General features: G+C 32.1%; 2 protein-coding genes and 1 long non-coding RNA gene across 5 annotated transcripts; 1 reads left to right on the top strand and 2 right to left on the bottom strand.

The window, feature by feature from the left end:
- Positions 1 to 1,564: 1,564 nt before the first annotated feature.
- On the bottom strand, positions 1,565 to 3,547 carry LOC101210429 (inactive protein RESTRICTED TEV MOVEMENT 2). 2 transcript variants are annotated; one of them, XM_031888252.1, is made up of 3 exons: positions 3,343 to 3,547; positions 1,982 to 3,063; positions 1,565 to 1,936 (listed from the first exon to the last, which is right to left on the bottom strand). In XM_031888252.1, the coding sequence occupies exons 1-3, from the start codon at positions 3,473 to 3,475 to the stop codon at positions 1,727 to 1,729; spliced, it is 1,425 nt and encodes a 474-aa protein (XP_031744112.1). In that variant the 5' UTR covers positions 3,476 to 3,547; the 3' UTR covers positions 1,565 to 1,726. The 2 variants fall into 2 exon arrangements, with proteins under 2 accessions (XP_031744112.1, XP_004140996.3); XM_004140948.3 differs by having other exon boundaries at positions 1,565 to 3,063.
- A 3,346-nt stretch (positions 3,548 to 6,893) lies between these two features.
- On the bottom strand, positions 6,894 to 7,840 carry LOC101211895. Its single transcript, XR_969696.2, has 2 exons — positions 7,586 to 7,840; positions 6,894 to 7,362 (listed from the first exon to the last, which is right to left on the bottom strand). It is a non-coding gene; the product is annotated as an uncharacterized LOC101211895 (long non-coding RNA).
- Positions 7,841 to 11,856: 4,016 nt separating this feature from the next.
- Positions 11,857 to 20,186, top strand: LOC101210179 (nuclear pore complex protein NUP1). 2 transcript variants are annotated; one of them, XM_031886894.1, is made up of 10 exons: positions 11,857 to 12,270; positions 13,553 to 13,599; positions 14,053 to 14,168; positions 14,495 to 14,696; positions 14,839 to 15,093; positions 15,185 to 15,280; positions 15,373 to 16,104; positions 16,560 to 17,260; positions 18,189 to 19,674; positions 19,844 to 20,186. In XM_031886894.1, exons 1-9 carry the CDS (start codon positions 12,015 to 12,017, stop codon positions 19,657 to 19,659), a joined length of 3,876 nt encoding a protein of 1,291 aa, XP_031742754.1. In that variant the 5' UTR covers positions 11,857 to 12,014; the 3' UTR covers positions 19,660 to 19,674; positions 19,844 to 20,186. The 2 variants fall into 2 exon arrangements, with proteins under 2 accessions (XP_031742754.1, XP_011656578.1); XM_011658276.2 differs by having other exon boundaries at positions 18,189 to 20,186.
- The last annotated feature ends 258 nt before the right edge of the window (positions 20,187 to 20,444 follow it).

Genomic DNA, 20,444 nt, shown 5'->3' with positions numbered 1-20,444 from the left:
TTCTTCTTCTGTTTTAGCTTTTTCATCGGTTTTAAACTTTAGTTTCTTTTGCATGCAGGCATATAATGGAAAGTACGAATTTTGATGAACTTGTATAGTAGTTTTGGATAAAAGCATGGTCTATCTATGTATGTCTTAGATAGGTAGAAATAGAGTGATATTACCGCTCATTCGAGACAAAGATAGACTACTATATATCCTTAAAAAATAGAGGTAGATATATAGTTTGAAAAAAGTTTCAACCTTCATCTAACAAATTAGTTATGAGTGTTTCTAAATTTGTGGTTTCAATTGTTTTCAAACCGTCTTTATATTTTCCATCTTCAACTTCATTTATCTGCAAGCATATAATGGAAAATAAGAATTTTAGAAAAATTTGATATACAATTGTGATAGTTTAGGATAAGAAAGTGATAGATTACTATTACAGTCTATATTACTGCATATGTCATGTAGACAGAGATAGATCTATAATTTGAAAAATAATATAGGCTTTTTTTATATTTAAAGAAAGTTGTAATTATACATAACTGAGTTTGGGTTTGTTGCTAGTTTTTTAAAGTGTTCGGTACAATATAAATATTTTACTAAATTGTTATATTTAAAAAAAAAATCCCAGGAACTCACGGATAAAACTTTCTTGATTCACGTGTTTCTTTAAGCAACATCCAGTTGATAAAATCATCGTATGAAATTAATTATGAGATAAAATACCATTTTCCTATTTTAATTTTAACACGTTTTCATTTCAGCTTTTGCCAAAAGTAAATATAAAAACGAAGCTCTAATCGCTTTTGTAAAAAAAAAAAAAAAATCCAAATATACATACACTTTATACACTATTGGTATACGCTTCAATACATTTACAATATCACATTTGATGTCCTTCTAATAGGCACTTGACACACTTGATATACACTCCATACACATTTAATGCACACTTATAGATTTTGAACTTTTGTTAAAGAATTGGAATATATATATATATATTAATTGTGAAAATATAAACGAAAAATACACATTATTATAACTTAAACGAAAATAATATACACATAACACAAACTATTATAACTCAATGATAATAACTTATGACTATAATATTTCAGTCATTATCTCAAACGCCTCCCAAAAAGTGTTTAATATATATTTTTTTGATTTATTTACAAAAGCATCACATTACTTTATTTACTCATATACTATTATGCATGTTTACTTAATTGTCATTAACTTAAAAACCTTTTATTAAGTGTGTGTTAGATGTGTTAAGTGTGTCATTTGGATTGATTTTTATTTTTTTTTTGTCTATATGTGCATGATGAAAAAATTGTGTGACAAGCTTACACAATTTTTTTTTATATATAAATATTTAATTTTAGTTTTTTTTGTCCTCAATCAAATAAAATTAGTTTAAGTAAATAAAATTTTGAAAAATATTTATATGTGATAGATTATATATATATGTGAATATATACTATATTTTATTATGGTCTATCATGACTTATTTACAATAAATTACGAAATGTTGTAAATATTTTAGTTCATTTTACTATATTTGAAAACACTGTTTTCATCAATTATAAATTTAGTTAGTATTGTTAATTTATGGTTGATTTCTCACACTTCTACATTGATACTATAAGCATTAATAACCTATGCTCGTTTATTTGTTATATATATATACATAAATTAAAATTAAATTTGAAGAGGTGTAGTTTTACAATATTAATTATTTTTTGGGTTTTTTTCTCAATGAAGCTCCAATTACGAAAAGGGCCAAAACAGCAGCAGCCCCAGCAATGACCATTGCCCGGTTTTCTTCTTTCTTTGCAGCCTCTAACGCCGTCTTCCCCATTTCCTTCACTCTTGCCACCACCACATCTAAGGTTCCCTTCCCCTTAACACTAGGTTTTTTCTTCTCCCTTTTATCATCTTTAGCCTTTGATTCATCTACTATTCTTTCCTTTTTAGCTTCTTCTTTAGCCTTTGATTCATCTACTATTCTTTCCTTTTTAGCTTCTTCTTTAGCCTTTGATTCATCTACTATTCTTTCCTTTTTAGCTTCTTCTTTGGCCTTTGATTCATCTACTGTTCTTTCCTTTTTAGCTTCTTCTTTGGCCTTTGATTCATCTACTATTCTTTCCTTTTTAGCTTCTTCTTTAGCCTTTGAAGCATCCAACATTTTCTCCATTTTAGCGCTACCTTCGTTTCCGTCCTTTTTAGCATCTTTGTGGTCGGATTTACTCAACTCTGGTTTAATTTCCCGTTGTTCGTCCAAGGTGATTTGCACGCATCTAGAATCTCCCTTTCTTAATTTCTTCTCGTTCTGCACGACTGAATTTTCCGGTTGAAGGTCTCCCCGTTCCGCATTTTTCTGATCAGACGATGCCACTTGATCTTTTCCCTCTTCTTTTCTCGATCGATTCCATGGCGCTGGAGCAGCCGTACGTGGCGTTGATGGTGCGGAGGAAGTTTTGGAGATGTTCTTTTGGTAATTTTCTGTGAGTTCCTTTACTGTGGTGCTCGGTTTTCGAACGGACGGTTGCCGCTCGGAGATTTCGGGAAATAGTTCATTGTCTCTTTGCCTCAACTTCTCCGCCGTTTCCTGATCAGACTGCGCCAATGACGACAATACCCTAGCAGATAATTCGTCGTGATCTTTTCCTCTTTCCGTCAATTTCTCAGTTGATTTCTGATCGGACGACGATGGTTCCAGAACACTAGCAGGTGATTTACCGCGATCTTTTCCTCCTCCTCCCGTCAGTTCGTCTGTTGATTTCTGATGGGACGGCAATGATTCCGGAACACTAGCAGGTAAATTTTCGCGATCTTCCCCTACCTGCTCCGTCGATTTACGATCACACAAAGATGGTTGATCACCTTCTTGCCTTGATGTGGGCATAATGATGTGAAGAACTTCACCTCGAAATCGGCCATAGATTCCGGTGGCCAAGCAATCGATCGGAATAGGAAATCGGTGAACGAAATCTATTTTTTGCTTTCCCTGCAGCTTAAGCACTCCCGACGACCTCTCGTAAGTTAATTTTATCAAATCCTTTGCGCAACCTACATATAAATTGTCGAATTACACAATTACCCCAACAAATATAACTAATTTATTATCCCGTAAGAAAATAAAATATATTTAACGTCTTTCTAACGAATTATAAATAAAAAACGTAATAGATAATAAAAATCTTAAGTTTAAAGTAACAATAAATAAGGGACAACACAATTTGTACTAAAGAAATAAACTAACTAGAGACAATCAAGATTCAAGTTTCAATCTCGCTCAATATTTTAATTTAAAAAATTCAAAAAGTAATAATGATGGAAATAATTGACCTGGGAGGTGAATGAGAAGCTCGTATTCTTTACGATCCCGATGAAATTTGATAGTTTCGAATATTATGCCATGACTTTCCATCTCACTTTTGCTTTCTACTACTTTTGAGGAGGTTTTCCCAAACCAACTCATAGTTTTCTTCTTTCTTTTCTTATTGAGATGTGTGCTTTAATTTTTGGTTGAATAATGAGGATGTAGCACATATGCATTTTGATTTTATAACACCTCTTCATTGTGGGTTTTTTTTTTAAAAAATATATATAATTTTCTTGTGAACAAGTCTATTCCTTTTTTCACTATTTGGGTCTTTAAATGGTTTTCTTTACTCTTACATGAGGAATAATTTAAATTTCATGTTACGGTTTACTTTCAAGGGGAGAGAATCTTTTCTGTTTTTATCTTCTTGGTATTGTTTGCTCTATTGTTTGGAGTTGCAACGAAGTTAATTACTTGCATTTAGGGATGTTTGTTTTTCTCATGGATAGGAACTAAATCTAAATGAGAATTTATATACAATTTTAGTATTTGAATTTTGATATATAATAGTTCAATTCTTGTACTTTTAAATTTAAATAAAAATAGTTGAAATGTTAAAACAAATCATCAAATTTTTATATTCTTTTTATGTAGACTTTGCATTTTCTAAAATTACAAAATTTTCTAATTAATTTGTTGGTTTATTTATAAAAAACGAAAAAAAGAATCTCATTAAATTTTGTATTTTTTAAAAATAAAGACTACTAAATTAAAATTGTTGCATAAACACGAAATTGAATAAATTGTTTGATACAAAAGTGAAAGTTTATTAACTACATCATGCAAAGTTCGGTTGTTTTTCTATAAACAATTTAGGTAAATTTTTAATTATTCTTTTTATATACTTAAACTATTTTGTTGCTTAATTTATTTTGTCAAAAATTTAATCAACTTAAGATTTGTTTATAGAATACAATAAATGATTCGGTAAACTTTTTGTATTAAAAAAATTAGGGTTTATAAAAAGTAATGTGAAGGGTAAAGAAAAGACATATTTCTTTAAATTATTATTTGTTGAAAATATTATTTTGTTATGCATAATTTCAAAATGTTCAAAAATAGGAAGAAAATCTTTTAGAAAAGGATAAACTTTTTAGGGAAAAAAATGAAACGTGTTTTCATTAGATTATCCTATACTTTGGATAGGTTAATTCTCTTTTTTTTTTTAGTTTTTATATATATCATGATCAAATAGTTTAAGAATATTAACCATTATCCTATATTCATCCCCCATCACAAATTAAAGGGTATAGTAATTGCATAATAGTCAACAATTCTAAAAATAAATAATTGCGTATATAGCAATAACTTTTTTTTGATAGACTTCTATTAGTGATAGATTAATATTTGTAATATGATTAATTAATGATAAACTTCAAAAACATTTGTTACATTTATCATCTTTTTTAAATATTACTAATACTTTGAATCTAATTATTATATTTGCAACTAACCCAAAATTATATCTAAATTAAATAAAAAAAATGTGAAGAATATTATATATGAGGTGTTTCCTTGCGTTTTAATCACAAAATAATATCACAACAACCTTCAACCGTTTGTATGTGCAATTTGTCAAGTTTTCAAATATACATGCATACAGTGAATTTTAAAATCATACATTTTAAGTTATCAAGTTTGTAAGAATAGATCCATTTGGTGGTGGTCGTGGTTTCAACATGATATATTTTTAGTTGTTGAATTTTTAAAACTTTGTTTAAAAAAACTCCTCAAACAACTTTATACTTTTATTTTAAATAAATAAATAATATTTTAAATTAGAAAAATAATTCCTAAAAGTCATAGGCTTAATAAAGCAATTTTTTTCTAACTTTAAATGTCATGGAATTATTTTTAAAAAATTAAACAAAAAAAAATTCTTCCATAATCTTTTAAATCTATTTTTAAAACCTCATACACTAATTTACCTTTCCAAAACTTATAAACCAAACGATTTATTCTAATAATTTAGAAGAACTAACCACATGTGTTCGTAGAAACATAATTATCAGCACCTAAAACTAAAATCAAACACATTTATAATTATGAATTTATGAATAGATTATTGTAAGAATAATAATAGTCTTTTACAATTTCAAGAATAAATTAAAACAAAACTTAGATGGTTTTTAAATAATATAGTTTCTAAGCAAATATCTATATATATTAATTACTTCTAAACTATATTTATTTTAATTCTCTAGTGAATTGAGTATATATAAGTAAATATATTTAAAATATGACGTACAAGTAAATATCTCTATTTTACTTTATTAATTTTGGTTTTAATATATATGAAATTAATACCTATAAATTTGTAAGTTGTTAGAGAGTTAAAGTATCACTTGGACAATTTTTAGAGTTATTGCAGTTGATTTTGAGTTTGGTAGTCATAGTTAAGGGTTTGTAGGTTTGTTTTGACAGTTTAAACATTTTTTTTTATAATATGTCTATTTTACTTTATTAATTTTGATACTTGATTCATTTGAAATAAGTAATTAAAATTTAGCTTCACTAGTTATTGTTCAGGTTTATGTACTTTAGGAAGATGTTGGGAATTATTATTTTTTTGTGTGAAGACAAACTTATGGGCTAACCATTTTTGTGTATTTTAAATATATTTTTTTTTGTTCATTTTGGTATGTCAAAATGAAACATGAAAAATTGTAGTTTGGTATATTTTGATAAAAGTTTTAAGAGAAATTGGAATGGATAACCACTTAAGCAATAATAATTAAGGATATAGCAAAATTTTAAAAAAATTGCAAATATAGCAAAACTATCACTGATGTATTGCTGATACACTTCGTATGGTCTATCAATATTTGCAACATGATCTATCGTTGATAGACTTATATCAACTATTTTGAATTATTTTGAATATAATTATTAAATTTGCAACTACCCAAGTTTTAATGGTTTAATATATATATTTTTTAAAATTTATTGTTGCGATGTTCGATATATTTTATCATAGAAATTTCATTCTCACTTGAAAATTAATCTTAATGTGAAACAAATTAAAATAGTGTTTGCCTACATATTTGGTGTGTCTTTGAAAATATGTTGATATATAGTTAGGAAGCTCTATCAACATTTTGTGCATGAGCAAAAAAAGAAACAAATACTATCTGTCGGCCATCATTCGTGACAAAAAAAAATGCAATTTCTATATCCAAAAAAGTATTTTCCATAGGCATATATTTATTTACGCGAGCGAATTTAACATGGGGAGGAGTTTCGTTTGTCAACACAAAAACGTGGGTAGAAATGCAAGCTATGTCGATGAGACGATGTTCGTGGATATAAAGTGATTTCTAGCGACGTACTTTTTGTGCCCACGAGTTTTTTTGTGTGAACATTTCTGCCGACTTAAATCCAACAACGTGAGCAGAGGAAAAGACAAAGGGGGTTTTTACCACGAAGTATGTCCACACAAAAGTATTTTACCCACGTTTTTCTTAAGATTTGTCAACGTTTTTATGCATCGACGGAGACCAAAATTCTTGTAGTGTGAAAGAAGAGCTACTCTAATTTAATACTTTAATTCATACATAAATATTCCACCAAATAAACAAGACATTGAAATTTCTTCTACAACGACCATATGAGTAGGTAAATGTTGGAGAGTGGTTACGATGTATACACTAACATTCATACATAATTTGAATTACAAATATGGATATAAGTTTCTATACACACGACCAACTCTACTGGGAACATAGAAGTTGATCTTTATTCGTATATGGAGTAATTCATGATTTGTATGAAAATAAAAATTTATTTCTTTTCCTTCTCAAATGTGACAATAAGAGTGTCATTGGACAACTTTGCTTGTACTCCCTCTAACAAGCAATCCTCTTTGATTGTTACCCGTTCATTCAAACGAGTAATATTGAACAAGCCATCTGATTTTTGTCCTGTAACTACAATAATTCTTGTTCTTGTATTCAAGTTGATTCGCAGTCGGTCCTTTGAAAAACCTAACCAAAATCATTAAACTATAATTAATTTTAACATATGATGCACTATATATTAAATTACCCTAGTTAACAAAATTAACCTACGTACACTCTCCCTTAATCAGTTGCAGAGCAGACTTTAATATATGACAATTGACTTAAAAGTGCGCTTAAGCTAGTGGTTAATTAAGGGTAAATTTACTATAATATCTAACACAGACAATTATGTGTAGTTTATTTTTACCTGGAAGTTTCATGGAAAATGACCATTTGTTTTTTTCTTCGGATTCTTCAAATGTTATAGATGGAAAAAACTGTTGATTTTGTTGAGTTACTACGTTTCTCCAATCTTGATTCACGATCTGGCTCGACATCAAAAGAAATTCTTTTATGGAGAGGTGCAAATTTGAGGAGAAGGAAGTAGGAAAAATGGTAAAATCAGTTTGAAAGTGCTTTGGGGTGTTTGCACGCAATGTGTGCAAGCCTAAGAGATGAAGAAGCATTTATATATATATGACATTTTCATCCTTTTTAAACCCTTATTCCTTTCACAATGCTTTTGGCTCTTTTTGTGTTTGCTGTTAAATTGGAATATATCCTATAGCTAAGTGATAGGTGGAAAAAAAGTATACACTTTAGATTGTTTCAATTGTTTTTCCATCAGTTTTCTTACATATTACACAAACCACCAAGTTTGGCAAGAGATTATCATGATCAATATGCTTTTGTGTACCTTTTTCAATTTAACTAAAGATTCTATTCTAAAGCATTTTGGCTCTTTCAAGTTGGGTCAACAATGTTTCCTTCTTGTTTTTTATTCTTTCCTCGCAAATATTACTTTCTATGTCTTTTAATTTCATAGGCAAAGACGGTACATCGAGTCTTTTATAATTTAAAAATAGACAAAACTACTTTTTTAGTCCTTCAACTTAAGTTTTTGAAGATTGTGTATTTTTGTGGAAGTTTTATTCAAATATTGTGGTTAAAGAAATTTGTTATCGAAACGTGGTTGTTTTGAAATTATTTGGAAAATTATGGGTTGTGGTTTAGGATTTACGGTTTAAAATAAAGAAAATTAACATTTTAGTCTTTAGGTTTTGAAGTATTTTTTCTTTTTGTTTTGGATCGTATCTTTTTAGTTTCTAAGTTTATAAGAATAGACCAAATCGTCATTTGTAAAATGTACTCTTTTTATCTTTGAATTTTTATGTATGGTTTAAAAAGTCTTTCAAATAACCTTTTACTTTTTTTATAAATTATTGTATGACATAGTTTCTGAAATAATTTCAATTTACTTACTATATTTGAAAATGCCCTTTTACCAAACCAAACAAAAGAAAAAGACTTTTAAACCTATATTTTCAAAAGCTCAAGGACTAAAAACGTAAGAAAACTTATGAACTAAATAGATCTATTCTTATAAATCTTAGAACTATAAATGATTTTAAAATTTGGGGACTAATCCATAATTTATTTTTTAAAATAATAATGTTTTTAGATGCTTTAATCAATAAAATTATTGTTAATTACTCTTTTGTTGTTTTAATTTATTGGTTATTGAAATTTGCTATTTTATTTTGGAATAAAAGGAAGAAAAAAAAAAGAGGTTTCATCAAAGATGACATGTCCAACGTGTAACGTGTAACGTGTAATAAATCTGATTTATTGTTCTTGTTGTAACATAGAGAAAGCATTTTAACCCATTTGGATAACCAATAAAAAGACGCATTTATTTGTCTTTGAGAGTTTTGCAAGGTTTGAGAAGTGAATAACAAGCACAACCATAAACGATCGAGTGGTCTTTGTAGAGTATCTCGTAAGGAGTTTTGTGATCATTTAGATAAGGAGAGACGATGGTATGTTTAGATTTATCACACATTTGACATTTAAAAGAAAAACATTTTATAATGATTGTTAGTTTCGAAACAAGTACTTGATAATGAAAAACAAGTATATTAGTATTTCATTCATAAATGACAATTCTCATACTCCTCAAATATCTTTAGTTCGAGTTGTGGGTTTGAGCCTAAAGGTTCACCAAAGTTTTAGAACGGGAAAAGAGATGGACAAATGAATGTTTAGTGACATCTTCACATACGTCGTTGTCGGATCGAGCAAGCATGGCAAAGTGTAGTGAGTAAAATGATAATACTACTTCTATTAAATGTGTGTTTAATTATTTTTTTCCACCTAATATTCCTCCTCCACTAACACCACAAAGTTTTTATTAATTTTCCGTCATTCACCAATTTGGGTGGTCGACCACTTTTCGCCCACATATTTCATTCATTTCCAGCCGCTCAAATACCTTCATCCTTTTTCATTTGTATAAGAAAAAATTAACATATATTGAGTTCATATCTCTCTCGTCCCCTCTCTCTATTCATACTTCTTTTCCGTCTTAAGTGTTTCTTCGTGCTCTACTCTAAAGGAAGGATGTAACGGAAACGTAGACATACGCAGCAGAATTAAGGATCTAAAACCACTTTAATTATATCTAACGATTTAGTAATTAGCATGCATAAACCTAATTTAATTACACTAAAGTTTAATAACACATAGCCAGTAGTTGTTGAACCTAATAAATGAAGGAATTGAGAGAGAGGTGAAAATTGGAAGATTGTTACAACTTTGGGAATAATAAACATCCTTTAATATTTTATAAAGTAATATAAAAACCCCTAAATTTTAACGTTATAAACTTTGTTCACCATCCATCAATGATAGGTTTTTATTAGTTTTTTTTAATCAAGCAAGACCGATTGATTTAATTTTAAGTTATTTTAGTTAAGTCATTATTAAATTTTGAAACTAAATAAAGTGGGGTGAGATGTTTAAATTTAACTTTAATATCAATTTACATTCTAACTTAAATTCGAGTTTAGTGTCTTAATTTTTAAATTTAACACAATTTTAAACTATAAGAAGGGTGCATGATGTCAAATGATTCCTCAACATTCAATTAGTTAATAAAGTCTCTAATTTTATATTTCTCTAATAAACACGCCTATATTCAATTGTTTTAATTTTACACTTTCTAATGTAAACTTTAAATCATCAAAATTGATAAAAAAATAATTTTAACAATTTTAAAATCATTCTAAACAATGATTAATTAGGCTTAAATTTTTCTTTAAAGAAATCAAAATATAATAAATCAGAGACTGTATGTTAAAAATTTAAGTGTAAATTAGACTAATAGTGTGTATGAAATACATCTAATTTTGGAAAGCAAAAAAGAAGAATTTGATATGGGTGGGCCAATGTATCCATTTTAGTTTGCGTAAGAGCCCACTTGGATATGGGTCAACAGCCCAGTTCAGCCATTTAAGGTCGTTAACGACCCGAGCCCATCATTGATGACAAATAAATGGAAGTTGGTTCGATAATCACGAAGGACCTTCCTAATCCGGTTAATTGTTTATCTCTAGATTTATAAAACTCATTAGGGATAGTTAACCTATGCAACGTAACAAATGTTTGAAAGTTTGATCAAGTTAATTAGTAACGTTAGCCAATCAACCTTATTAACTAATAGAGAGACCAAGTGGGATAGAGATGAACACATGCTAATCAATAATTTAGTTTAATTACCACGTTAGGATCAAGCTTAATGCTTGAATGAAATTCAAATTGCTACTCCCACAATAACCTTCAATTTTGTAGTTCCACAATGCTTCCTTCAAGTAGGGTTGCACCACAACATTGTCCACTTTACTTGCATTATGCCACAATAACATTATGGAGCTTCGACTCTTCATGGTCTGTCCCCGTTTTGTGAATGACATCACGTTGTAGTTATCCTTACATTGTTTGTATTTTGCTAGTTGCACCATGGCAAGACACATCTTAGTAGCCCTTGAGGATTCTTTTACTCCTTTTTTTTTTTTTTGCCATAACTCATGCTTTGAGATTCCGATTTGGTCCACATATTTTTGTCTAAGACTTGTTTTTTCTCAATTACGCTTGAAACCTGTAAAGTCATGAAATAAACATGTAAAACCAAGAAATGATCTCAGATTAAGCGAAATAAAATAGCACACTTTAGGTAATATCAATATAAAATAAGAGTATTTTGTCTACCTCGATGTATGAGTTGAGTCTAAACTTTTTGCACACACAGAAAATATACACGTGCAACTCAAGAACATCTAAATTTAAAATATATTATGTAAATGGAGGTATATTGAATTTGAAGTTTAAGAAGATGAGAAAAGATGAAAAGAATTAAATATGGATTCTCCTTTTTAGTATGGGATTGGTAATAATTTTAGTTATTTACTTTAACTCTCACTGAATCTTAAAACTTACATAATTACTCTTTATTTTATATTAACATTTGCTATTCTTTTTAGTTAATTTTAATAAAGGTTTAGATTAAAATTGAATAAATTTTAAATTGCAAATGATATTTTAAACAAAATTTAGAAAGAAATATAGATATATATATATATATATCTCTCTCTCACACATACATATTTCTGTTTTGTTTTGTTTTAAAATTTTTGAAAAATTATCACTCGTCCTCTCTATCTCTCTTTCTCTTTTTGCGCGTGGTCTGAAATAAAAACCCTAATTTGCTCAATACTTTACTTTTTCTTTCTCCCCCTTTCAACAAAATTTCCTCTCTATTCCGCCATTAAAGACACCAACCCTTCAACTCTGTGTTCTTAATGGCGACAGAGCGTGAGGACGTTCAATATGAAGGAGGTAGAGGTGGGAAGTTCCAGAAAAGGCCTATTAGAAGGTCTCATACCACGCCCTATGATCGGCCGCCGACTGCTCTAAGGAACTCTGCTGCTAAAGGATGGCTTTCTAACCTTGTCGATCCAGCGCACAAGCTAATTAATTCTACCGCCCATTGGCTTTTTTCTACTGTCTTTCGTAAACGCCTCCCCCCTCCGCCGCCGTCATTTCCACTTTCTCGAGGTTTTTTTTTTTTTTTTTTTTTTTTTCTCTTTCCTTCTTGTTTTTAATTGCAAAAATGGAATTTTTCGGGTTTTGTTTTCTGTATTTTCGTTTGATTTTAGAGGGTGTTGGCTGAAGATATCGTTCATATTATTTTTAAATTTTGATTTTTTTTTTTCGCGAGGGAGTTTCTACAACCGTGGGGTTTTCATCTCTGTCTTTGATGAACCTGGATTTATCATTTCGTATGGTTTTTGGGTTTGTTGTAGCTCTTATTATTTATTATTATTTAGGGCTTCAATTATTTAAATGTTATTGCTTTACGTGGTTCTGTGCTCTATGTATTTCAAATATGTCAGAGTGGAGGTTTCCATGCTTGCTTGGCGAATTATATTGAGTCTGCCTGGAATGTTGTGTTTTTTCGTTTCTTGGATGTCATTAAGGGTATTTAAGAATTGGCATTGTAAAACCATATGTTTTGTCGTATATATTTTAGCTTAAAGCCAAGGCTGAGGGCTATGTGAATGTTGGATTGCTATTCGTGCTACCCCTTGAACCATCTTTGTGAAATGAAACAGAAAGAGTACTTGAAGATATTTCTAGAGCTTCAGAAAACTCTTGGAAAGCAAATTTGTTTTAGCTTCCACTTGGTCTTCTTGTATTCACAGTTTTTTCTCAATTAGAGCCCATTAGAAGTCCTCTCCACTGGTATCCTTGAGCCCTTTCTGTAAATTATTTTTAACCAATGGATGGAAGTGTTAAACTAATAAACATAATATATTTAAAGTAAGTTATGGTAATAAATTAATAATAAGCTATAACAATGCATCATCAGTTGTTTAGAAGCCAACTTACGACAACACGTAAACAGAAGAATTCTTTTTCTGATTATGTTGGTTATTTTGTTATTTGTCATTCAAAATTATTTTGCTGAACAAGGATTCTGTACAATCGTTTTTAAAATTTAAAACTGAAAATTGTTTCCAAACAATTGGTTGTGTTCTCAAGCATTTTGATCTCTTATTAATTTTTTCTTTTCTATGAAAGTAACATGTTAGATTTTGAATTATATCAATGTTGATAACCATTTAGGAAGCAGTGAAGCACTATGCTATTATCTTATTATGTATTTTGGAGTAAATACTGTTGTGTTTGCATTGACTTTTGACTTGGGGACAAGTGCTATGATGTGTTGATACTTGCTAAATAGTCACAAGCTAGTGTGACTGGCAGAAGTTTTTCATTTGATATTTAGTTCTCTTTTTAGTCTTTAACTTTTTTTTCTCCCATTTTATACTTCCAGAGGCTAATGACGAGATGGAACATAGGAATCAGGAAGAAGTTGCAGCTGTAAGTGTTATCTGTTATGGGTTTTGTCGTTTTGATTATCGATAATCTTTGCATCTACATCTTGTATTTTTTTTTAAAATTCTAATTCTGCTTTTGGTTAAAAATACAAATCACCATCAATGTGTTCCCCCCTTGTTAGGCATCATTATTTTCCTATTGCAGATATTGTGAGTTTTTTTTGTTACCTTTCCTCTTTCTTTTAACTACTCAGCATTTTCTTTTCTTTCAGATTTGCAGTTAACAAGTTGTTTTAACTGTTCATTTCTTAAAAGACATGATGCCAATGTTAGCACTAGTAGCTGAGATAAAGCTATTTATGTTAATGAATGCATTAGTTTTCTCATTGTTGTAGTGAAACTGCCTTAAAAAATCTGATGCAAAATCTGATGCCTTTGTGTTACTGTACTCTTAACTTCTGTGTCAGCATTTTCTGAATTTTTAATTATTCTTCAGGATCCTTCTGGGACTCAAGAAGGGACTAATATTGGTTTTGTTCCAAGCATCAATTCTAATAACACCCAAGGGCTGAGTGACCTTGAGAAAATTTTGAATGAGAAGACCTTTTCAAGGTAAGTATTTGAGTGTCTGTTGGTCAAGTTATTTATAGTCACTTACCTCAATTCTATTTGAAGTTTTGCCTAGTTTTGGTTGGTTGCTTTTTTTTTTTTTGTTAGTTTTTAAAGGAGGGAAATGTATGACAAATTTGCACATATTGCAATTTGTAGCATGGTAAGAAGTTATGAAATAGCGTGAAATGTATAAACCACAATGTTGCTATGATATACCATGTCAACTTTAACCTCTGGGACAGAAATTTGGTTTCATTTTCTATATACTTTTGTTAAGCAAGATAAGGATTTAATGTTTAATGTGTCAAATTCTAACCACTTCACAGATTTGAGATTGATCGCTTGACTGAACTTCTGAAATCAAGAGTTGCTGACGTTCCAAGAGGAGTTGAATCGAGGAAATTTGAACAGGTCCCTTCAACCCCTGTTACCAGTCATGGAATACAGGAAGGATCTCCAAAACTTCCAACTCAGAGTCAGGATGGAGTTAGCCCGCATATGGCTACAACTCATGTTGTGACTGCAAATGTAAGAATTTCTCTGTTTATACTTTTTTGCCATTTTGGTTTCTGTTTTGGTTGATGCTTTGTGCTTATCTTCTGCTGGTTGTTCACACTGAAGACCGTACTTCACGCTTTTGCTTTTATTATTGTTTGGACAATCATTTCAGGTCCTCGATGAGGATGTTGCTTCACCTGCTGAGATTGCAAAAGCATACATGGGCAGCAGACCTCCAAAAGCAACTCCGTTGAGTATGGCAGGCAATCCTTTGAAATCCTCTACTTTATCTCTTGTGCCAAGGTCTCCAGGAAATTTTGATGTTGTTGAAAATGGTTTTGTCACGCCGAGATCTCGTGGTAGGTCTGCCCTATACAGCATGGCTCGAGTTCCATATTCCAGAGTTCGTGCAACCCCCAGCATAAAGGTTTGTACTCTAATGAAGTATTTCTGTTTTATTTTTTATTATGATAGCTCATGTATTTATTAGCCTTTTCCGTTTCTGGTTCGTTCTTCAGAATAGTATAGCCACAGCAGATGCTTACAGGTCCACTACGCCCTCATCATCTCAGTCAGCGTGGGAGCAAGGGCGACTTTTGGGGTCTAAACAAGGAGTATGATTTGTAAAAATATTCTTTTATAAAATGTTGTATTATTGAGTAAACCTATCAGATCGTGTTATTTTATCTAATCATTTTTTTTGTAGGCTTTGAAACGCCGAAACTCAGTTTTAGATGATGATATGGGATCTGTTGGTCCTATCCGAAGAACTCGTCAGAAATCCAATCACCTTTTTTCAACAAGTTTAGGTTTACCAAGCAGTTCCACTTCTATTCGAGCAAGTGGCATTGGTTCTGAGACTGCTCGGCATTTGCAGTCTACAAAAGTACATCCATTTTCGTCTAATGGTGGAAAGCCACTTTATTCAAATGAGATACAGCGTAATTTCTCTAAAATGACTGCAGAGTCCAAAAATGCTATGACACCTAGTTCAAGTTTTCCTCAAATTCCCCTCAGGTCAAGTGAGATGGCATCAAAAATATTAGAGCAGCTTGATAAATTAACCCCTCCAAAGGAAAAATCTTCGGAACTGAAGCTGCTTAGTGTAAGGAATAACTCACCCATGAAGTTATCACCATCAATGTTGCATGGGCCAGCTCTTAGAAGCCTGGAAGATGTGGATTCAGCTAAGTATTTGGAAAATGTTGAAGGCATTCGGTCTAACGATGCCCGTGATCTTACTTCTCAAAAGAATGATAAGTTCGAGGAAAGTAGTCCGTCAAAATTTAACGTACCCAATGATAAATCTATTTCTACCGGTGATGGTGTAGGTTCTTCAGTTTCTACTAAGGATGCCGGATCTGGTTCTGGCATGCAAGTTTCATTTGTTGGCCCTTCCATACAAACAAAATGTGCCTTCCAGATGAGTGCACATGAGGTATGTAATTTTCTACCTTCCAGTTTATTCAATGGGTCAATCCTATCATGTTTCTATCTTTAAATTTATCCTCGTTTCCAGATTTTCCAATTAAATAGATGAAAAGAATACTAATTAGGATGGAGGAGTATATTTCTCTCAGCACCCATCATTTCCATTTTAAATAATTAAATTACTTATAGACCATCAAATATCTTTCCATTCCCCTTGAAGTTTTTCATTCTTTATACTTTTCACATGCACCCGCACCTGAATAAGAAGGTTTCAAAGTATATCACAGTGGAAGTTGTAAAAAAGGTGTATCATTATGTCTGTCTGTTACAAACCTCTTTGGTTAATTTTCAGTCATCTATTATTTTTTGCTAGGATTTTGTGGATCTTGATGTCCACTGTCTAGATGGCCCTTGTAAACTTTCCAAGTTGCAATATTTATGGATTGTCTCTCTTTTTGTTAGGATTTTGTGGATATGGATGAAGAAGGATTTTCTAATGGACCAGTAGCTGATAAATCGTTTGAGATGCAAGGAAAAGTTGATGACTCATTAGTGTCTGTGAGTAAGCCGAAGAATACTGAAGTCATCACAGTAGATAAATCAAAGGCTTCAATTGAGGCTAAACCATTCGTGGTATCTGTAATGAACAAAATAAATGACCAAGGAAAATCTGATGTTCCCTCCACTACAGAAAAGAGCCCCATTTTTTCCTTTCCAACAGCATCTTCACCTAGCATTACAGCCAACGTGAAGGGTACTGAATCAAGCTTGAGACCTGAAAAAGTTGCTTCACCCGAGTTACCAAAAGCAGCCACAGCCCCTATTTTTGGCTTTGGAGAAAAGTCGCCTTCACAGAAGGAAGCAGGGTCTCATCCCCCCACCTTTGCCTTTGGAAGCAAGGCTACCACAACAAATGAACAAAATACCATTCATGTTGTAACTTCAGAAGCCAACGTCGAACCAACTCAACAGGCTTCTCCTCCTACAACGTTTAAATTTGGAGACAAAGCTTCGTTTCCTATTCCAGCAAATGCCGCTACAGAAAATGGGAATAAGAGTGCGGGGTCTCTATTTAAGTTTGCATCACCTTTGGTTAATGAAAAAGAAGGTGCTAATGTTGGCGGTAGTGCTTCAGTTTTTAAAGCAGAGAATTCTAGCAGCAGGTCAGTTTGCTTGTTACCGTTGTCACTGTGGAGTTGGAGCATGTTTGCTTTGTTTGCACTTTTATCAGTTTATGGGTATATTTCTATTATTAGATTATATGAAATGCAAGATAAATTGATTTTAATCATCAGTGTTCCAATTCGGTTCTGAAGATGCTCCACTGATTTTAATTGGTTTGAGAAAACTGGGATACCTAATCTTTAACTTGTATACTCCTGATTCCGCTCCCAATTTACATCTTAAAATTAAATTTTAGTTTGAAAGGACTTTCCATCTAATTAAGTTACTTGTAAATATGATGCTCAAGAATTCTTTTATTTTGTTTAATGTGATATATCCATCAGCTTCTTTATTATGATTTGGCCTTGACTTCTACAATTGAGGCACTTTTCTTTGAGCTTTTTGACTGTTTGTTGATTGAGCTATTTTTAGGATAGCTTAGGCGGTGTTCATCTAAACATGCCTAGAATTTATATGAAGCTAATTGATTTAAGACAATGTTAATAAATGGAGCTGTTTTTCTTGTGATCTCTTTCTCAAGCTTTAGTTTCTCTTGTAGATACTTTGTTGGAAACAGAAACACTAGAGCATACATTTCTGTGTACCTATATCTTTTTCTTTTACTGATTCAAGAATTTTCATTTGGTTTTTCATGTTAGGTTACGTCAAAATTATCTCAGGGTTACAGTAGTGTGTGTGTATTGAAAAAAATTATATGCTTTCTATGGGGTGAGAAAATTGTTGTGCATCAACTAAGATATGCCTATGGCTCTGCTTGGGCATATGAAATATTAAGACATCCTTTTAATGGAAATTTCCCTCGTCCATCTTCCAATATTGAAGGGGCAGTCTGTTTCTAGGTTATAGAGATACTTGTGCTTTACAAAATGTATTAGTATCTGATGTTTTGGACGGTTTTAATTGCAGCATACCATCATTTGGAGTTCCAAAAGAGTCTATATCGGAGAAAGCTGGTGATAAGAGTTCAAGTCCTGGTCTTATATTTGGTACATCTGGGAATTTTTTTTCGTCATCTGTCTCAACATCAACATCAACACCAACTCCGAGTTTGTTTTCATTTAGCACCCCTAGCACTAATTCAAATCTCAACAACGGGTCTCTTGTTTCTACTACTCCATCTACTTTGCCGACTCCAGCCACCACCTTTTCTAATAATGTAACAAGTCAGAATTCATCCGTCAAACCATCTTTCAGTGCTGCCACTAGCAACAGTGAACCCGTCAGTTCTACAAGTCCTCCTACGTCCTCTCCTATGCCATCCTTTTCAGCTGCACCAATTTTTAAATTTGGAAGCTCTAGCGTACCTTCTACTTCTGCTCCAGCTCTATCAGCACCAAGTGTAGTTGGATCCGTAGAAACCAAGACCAAGCCAGAGACAACATTCGGCAATTTAAGTGGCTTTCCTGCAAGTGACACATCTGCTGTTAAAGTTGCTAGTACTGGAAACAGTGTTTTTCAATTTGGAGCTGCATCTACTACTTCAGATGCTAATAAAGGACCAGCAAATTCAACTTTTGCTCAAAACAACATTCCTGCATTTGGTGCTCCGGTTTCATTTTCTAGTAGTGGGCTTGCATTGTCTACTCAGAGTACACCTGCTTTGCAATTCAGTTCATCATCTACGTCATTTGGTTTGACTCGGAATACAGGTTTGGCGTCTGGCAGTTCTCTATTTGGTTCTTCAGCTCCAGCATCTAATCCGTTCACTTCAGGTGCTACTTTTGGGCTTGCTTCCTCCAGTTCCTCTGCTAGCAATTCTGTCAGTTCCAGTGCTGGTACTAGTTCTAGCTTCTTTAACTGGCAGCCTTCCTCAACACCGTCGTTTTCTACTGGCTTCAGCTCAACTCCAAGCGGAGGATTCTCCTTTGGTCTTTCGTCATCGTCTTCTGCTTCTAATAGTGCACCTATGGTCTTTGGATCATCATCAACCGGTGCACCGTCAGCCTCTATGTTCTCATTTACTTCAGCTGCAAGTGCGACGACATCACAACCTGCTTTTGGTAATTCTAACAATGCCTTCACTTTTGGTTCAACTCCTCCTGCTAATAATAATGAGCAAGCAAGTATGGAGGATAGCATGGCTGAAGATACCATCCAGACAGCATCGCCTATGCCTAGTTTTGGGCAACAGCCCCTCACGCCACCTCCATCGTCAGGGTTTATGTTCGGTTCAACAGCTCCATCTCCGCTAGGAGCAAATCCTTTCCAATTCAGTGGTAGCCAGCAAAATCTACCACAAAATCCCTCCCCATTCCAGGCTTCTGGTAGCTTAGACTTCAATGCCAGTGCAGGAGGGAGCTTCTCATTAGGCGCCGGTGGTGGTGACAAATCAAACCGAAAATACGTGAAAGTTAAAAGCAAATCAAGAAAGAAGTAGGAATCAAGAGAGAAGGTATTCAGTTTTTTCTCTTTTTTCTTTTTGTGTTTCTATATCCCAGTTATTTTTCATCTAGGAAAGAAATTATACTACCATCTCCGTCACATCGATGACTGGAAAGAGGAGGGGTGGAGGGGTAGGGTATCATTTGTCACCTGGATTTTTTTATTTCGGCATGATACAGGGAAGTGCTAAAGCCAAGAATTGTTGGTTTTCGGTCTTCCAGTTAGCGAATGGTTCGGTTGGCAAAACTTTTCGTGGTTCGATTGGTGGGGAGCATAAGTTGAGAAATTTTGTAATAGCTTATTAGCAAAATGGAAGAACATTCTGTGTACTGTAGTTAAGAAGTAAGTGTAGTCTGTGAATGTTTTTGAGGTAACAATCATCTTCTTCTATTGTGCTATGGACTCAGTTTTCCTGTAATCTTTTGTTTGTATCATAACAACAACAAAAAAAAAAAAAAAAAGGAAATATATGCTGTTGTCCACAAGGAAGCATCATTTGTTGCTTTCCTCATCATTCTTCTTCCTCCTCCTCCACCCTTTTCTTTTCCCTCTTTTTCTTTCTTTTCTTAGAAAAATAACTTTTTTTTTTCAATTTATATTTGTTTGTGTGAACATTTGCTTCTTTTAGTTCACATTAGAGGTTTATTTTTAGAATATAAAGTAAAAACTTTATTTTAATGGAGATGAGGAAATCTAGGAGGTAAATTTAGGAAAGAGAAACAATATGGAAAGAAGAGTTGATAATAAGAAAATAATTAGATGAAAAAGATAAAAGATAAC

The sequence above is a fragment of the Cucumis sativus genome, chromosome 6 (assembly GCF_000004075.3).
Source record: "Cucumis sativus cultivar 9930 chromosome 6, Cucumber_9930_V3, whole genome shotgun sequence".
Lineage (NCBI taxonomy): Eukaryota > Viridiplantae > Streptophyta > Magnoliopsida > Cucurbitales > Cucurbitaceae > Cucumis > Cucumis sativus.
Note: the sequence above shows the minus strand (reverse complement) of the source record. Positions and strands in the feature narration are given on the sequence as shown.

Excerpts from the sequence above, each read along its gene's own strand:
- LOC101210429 (XM_004140948.3), bottom strand. The coding sequence starts at position 3,475 with ATGAGTTGGTTTGGGAAAACCTCCTCAAAAGTAGTAGAAAGCAAAAGT. Across the intron at positions 3,064-3,342 it reads GCTTCTCATTCACCTCCCAG|GTTGCGCAAAGGATTTGATA; the intron begins GTCAATTATTTC and ends ATTTATATGTAG.
- LOC101210179 (XM_031886894.1), top strand. The coding sequence starts at position 12,015 with ATGGCGACAGAGCGTGAGGACGTTCAATATGAAGGAGGTAGAGGTGGG. Across the intron at positions 12,271-13,552 it reads GTCATTTCCACTTTCTCGAG|AGGCTAATGACGAGATGGAA; the intron begins GTTTTTTTTTTT and ends TTATACTTCCAG. Across the intron at positions 15,094-15,184 it reads GTGCAACCCCCAGCATAAAG|AATAGTATAGCCACAGCAGA; the intron begins GTTTGTACTCTA and ends TTCGTTCTTCAG.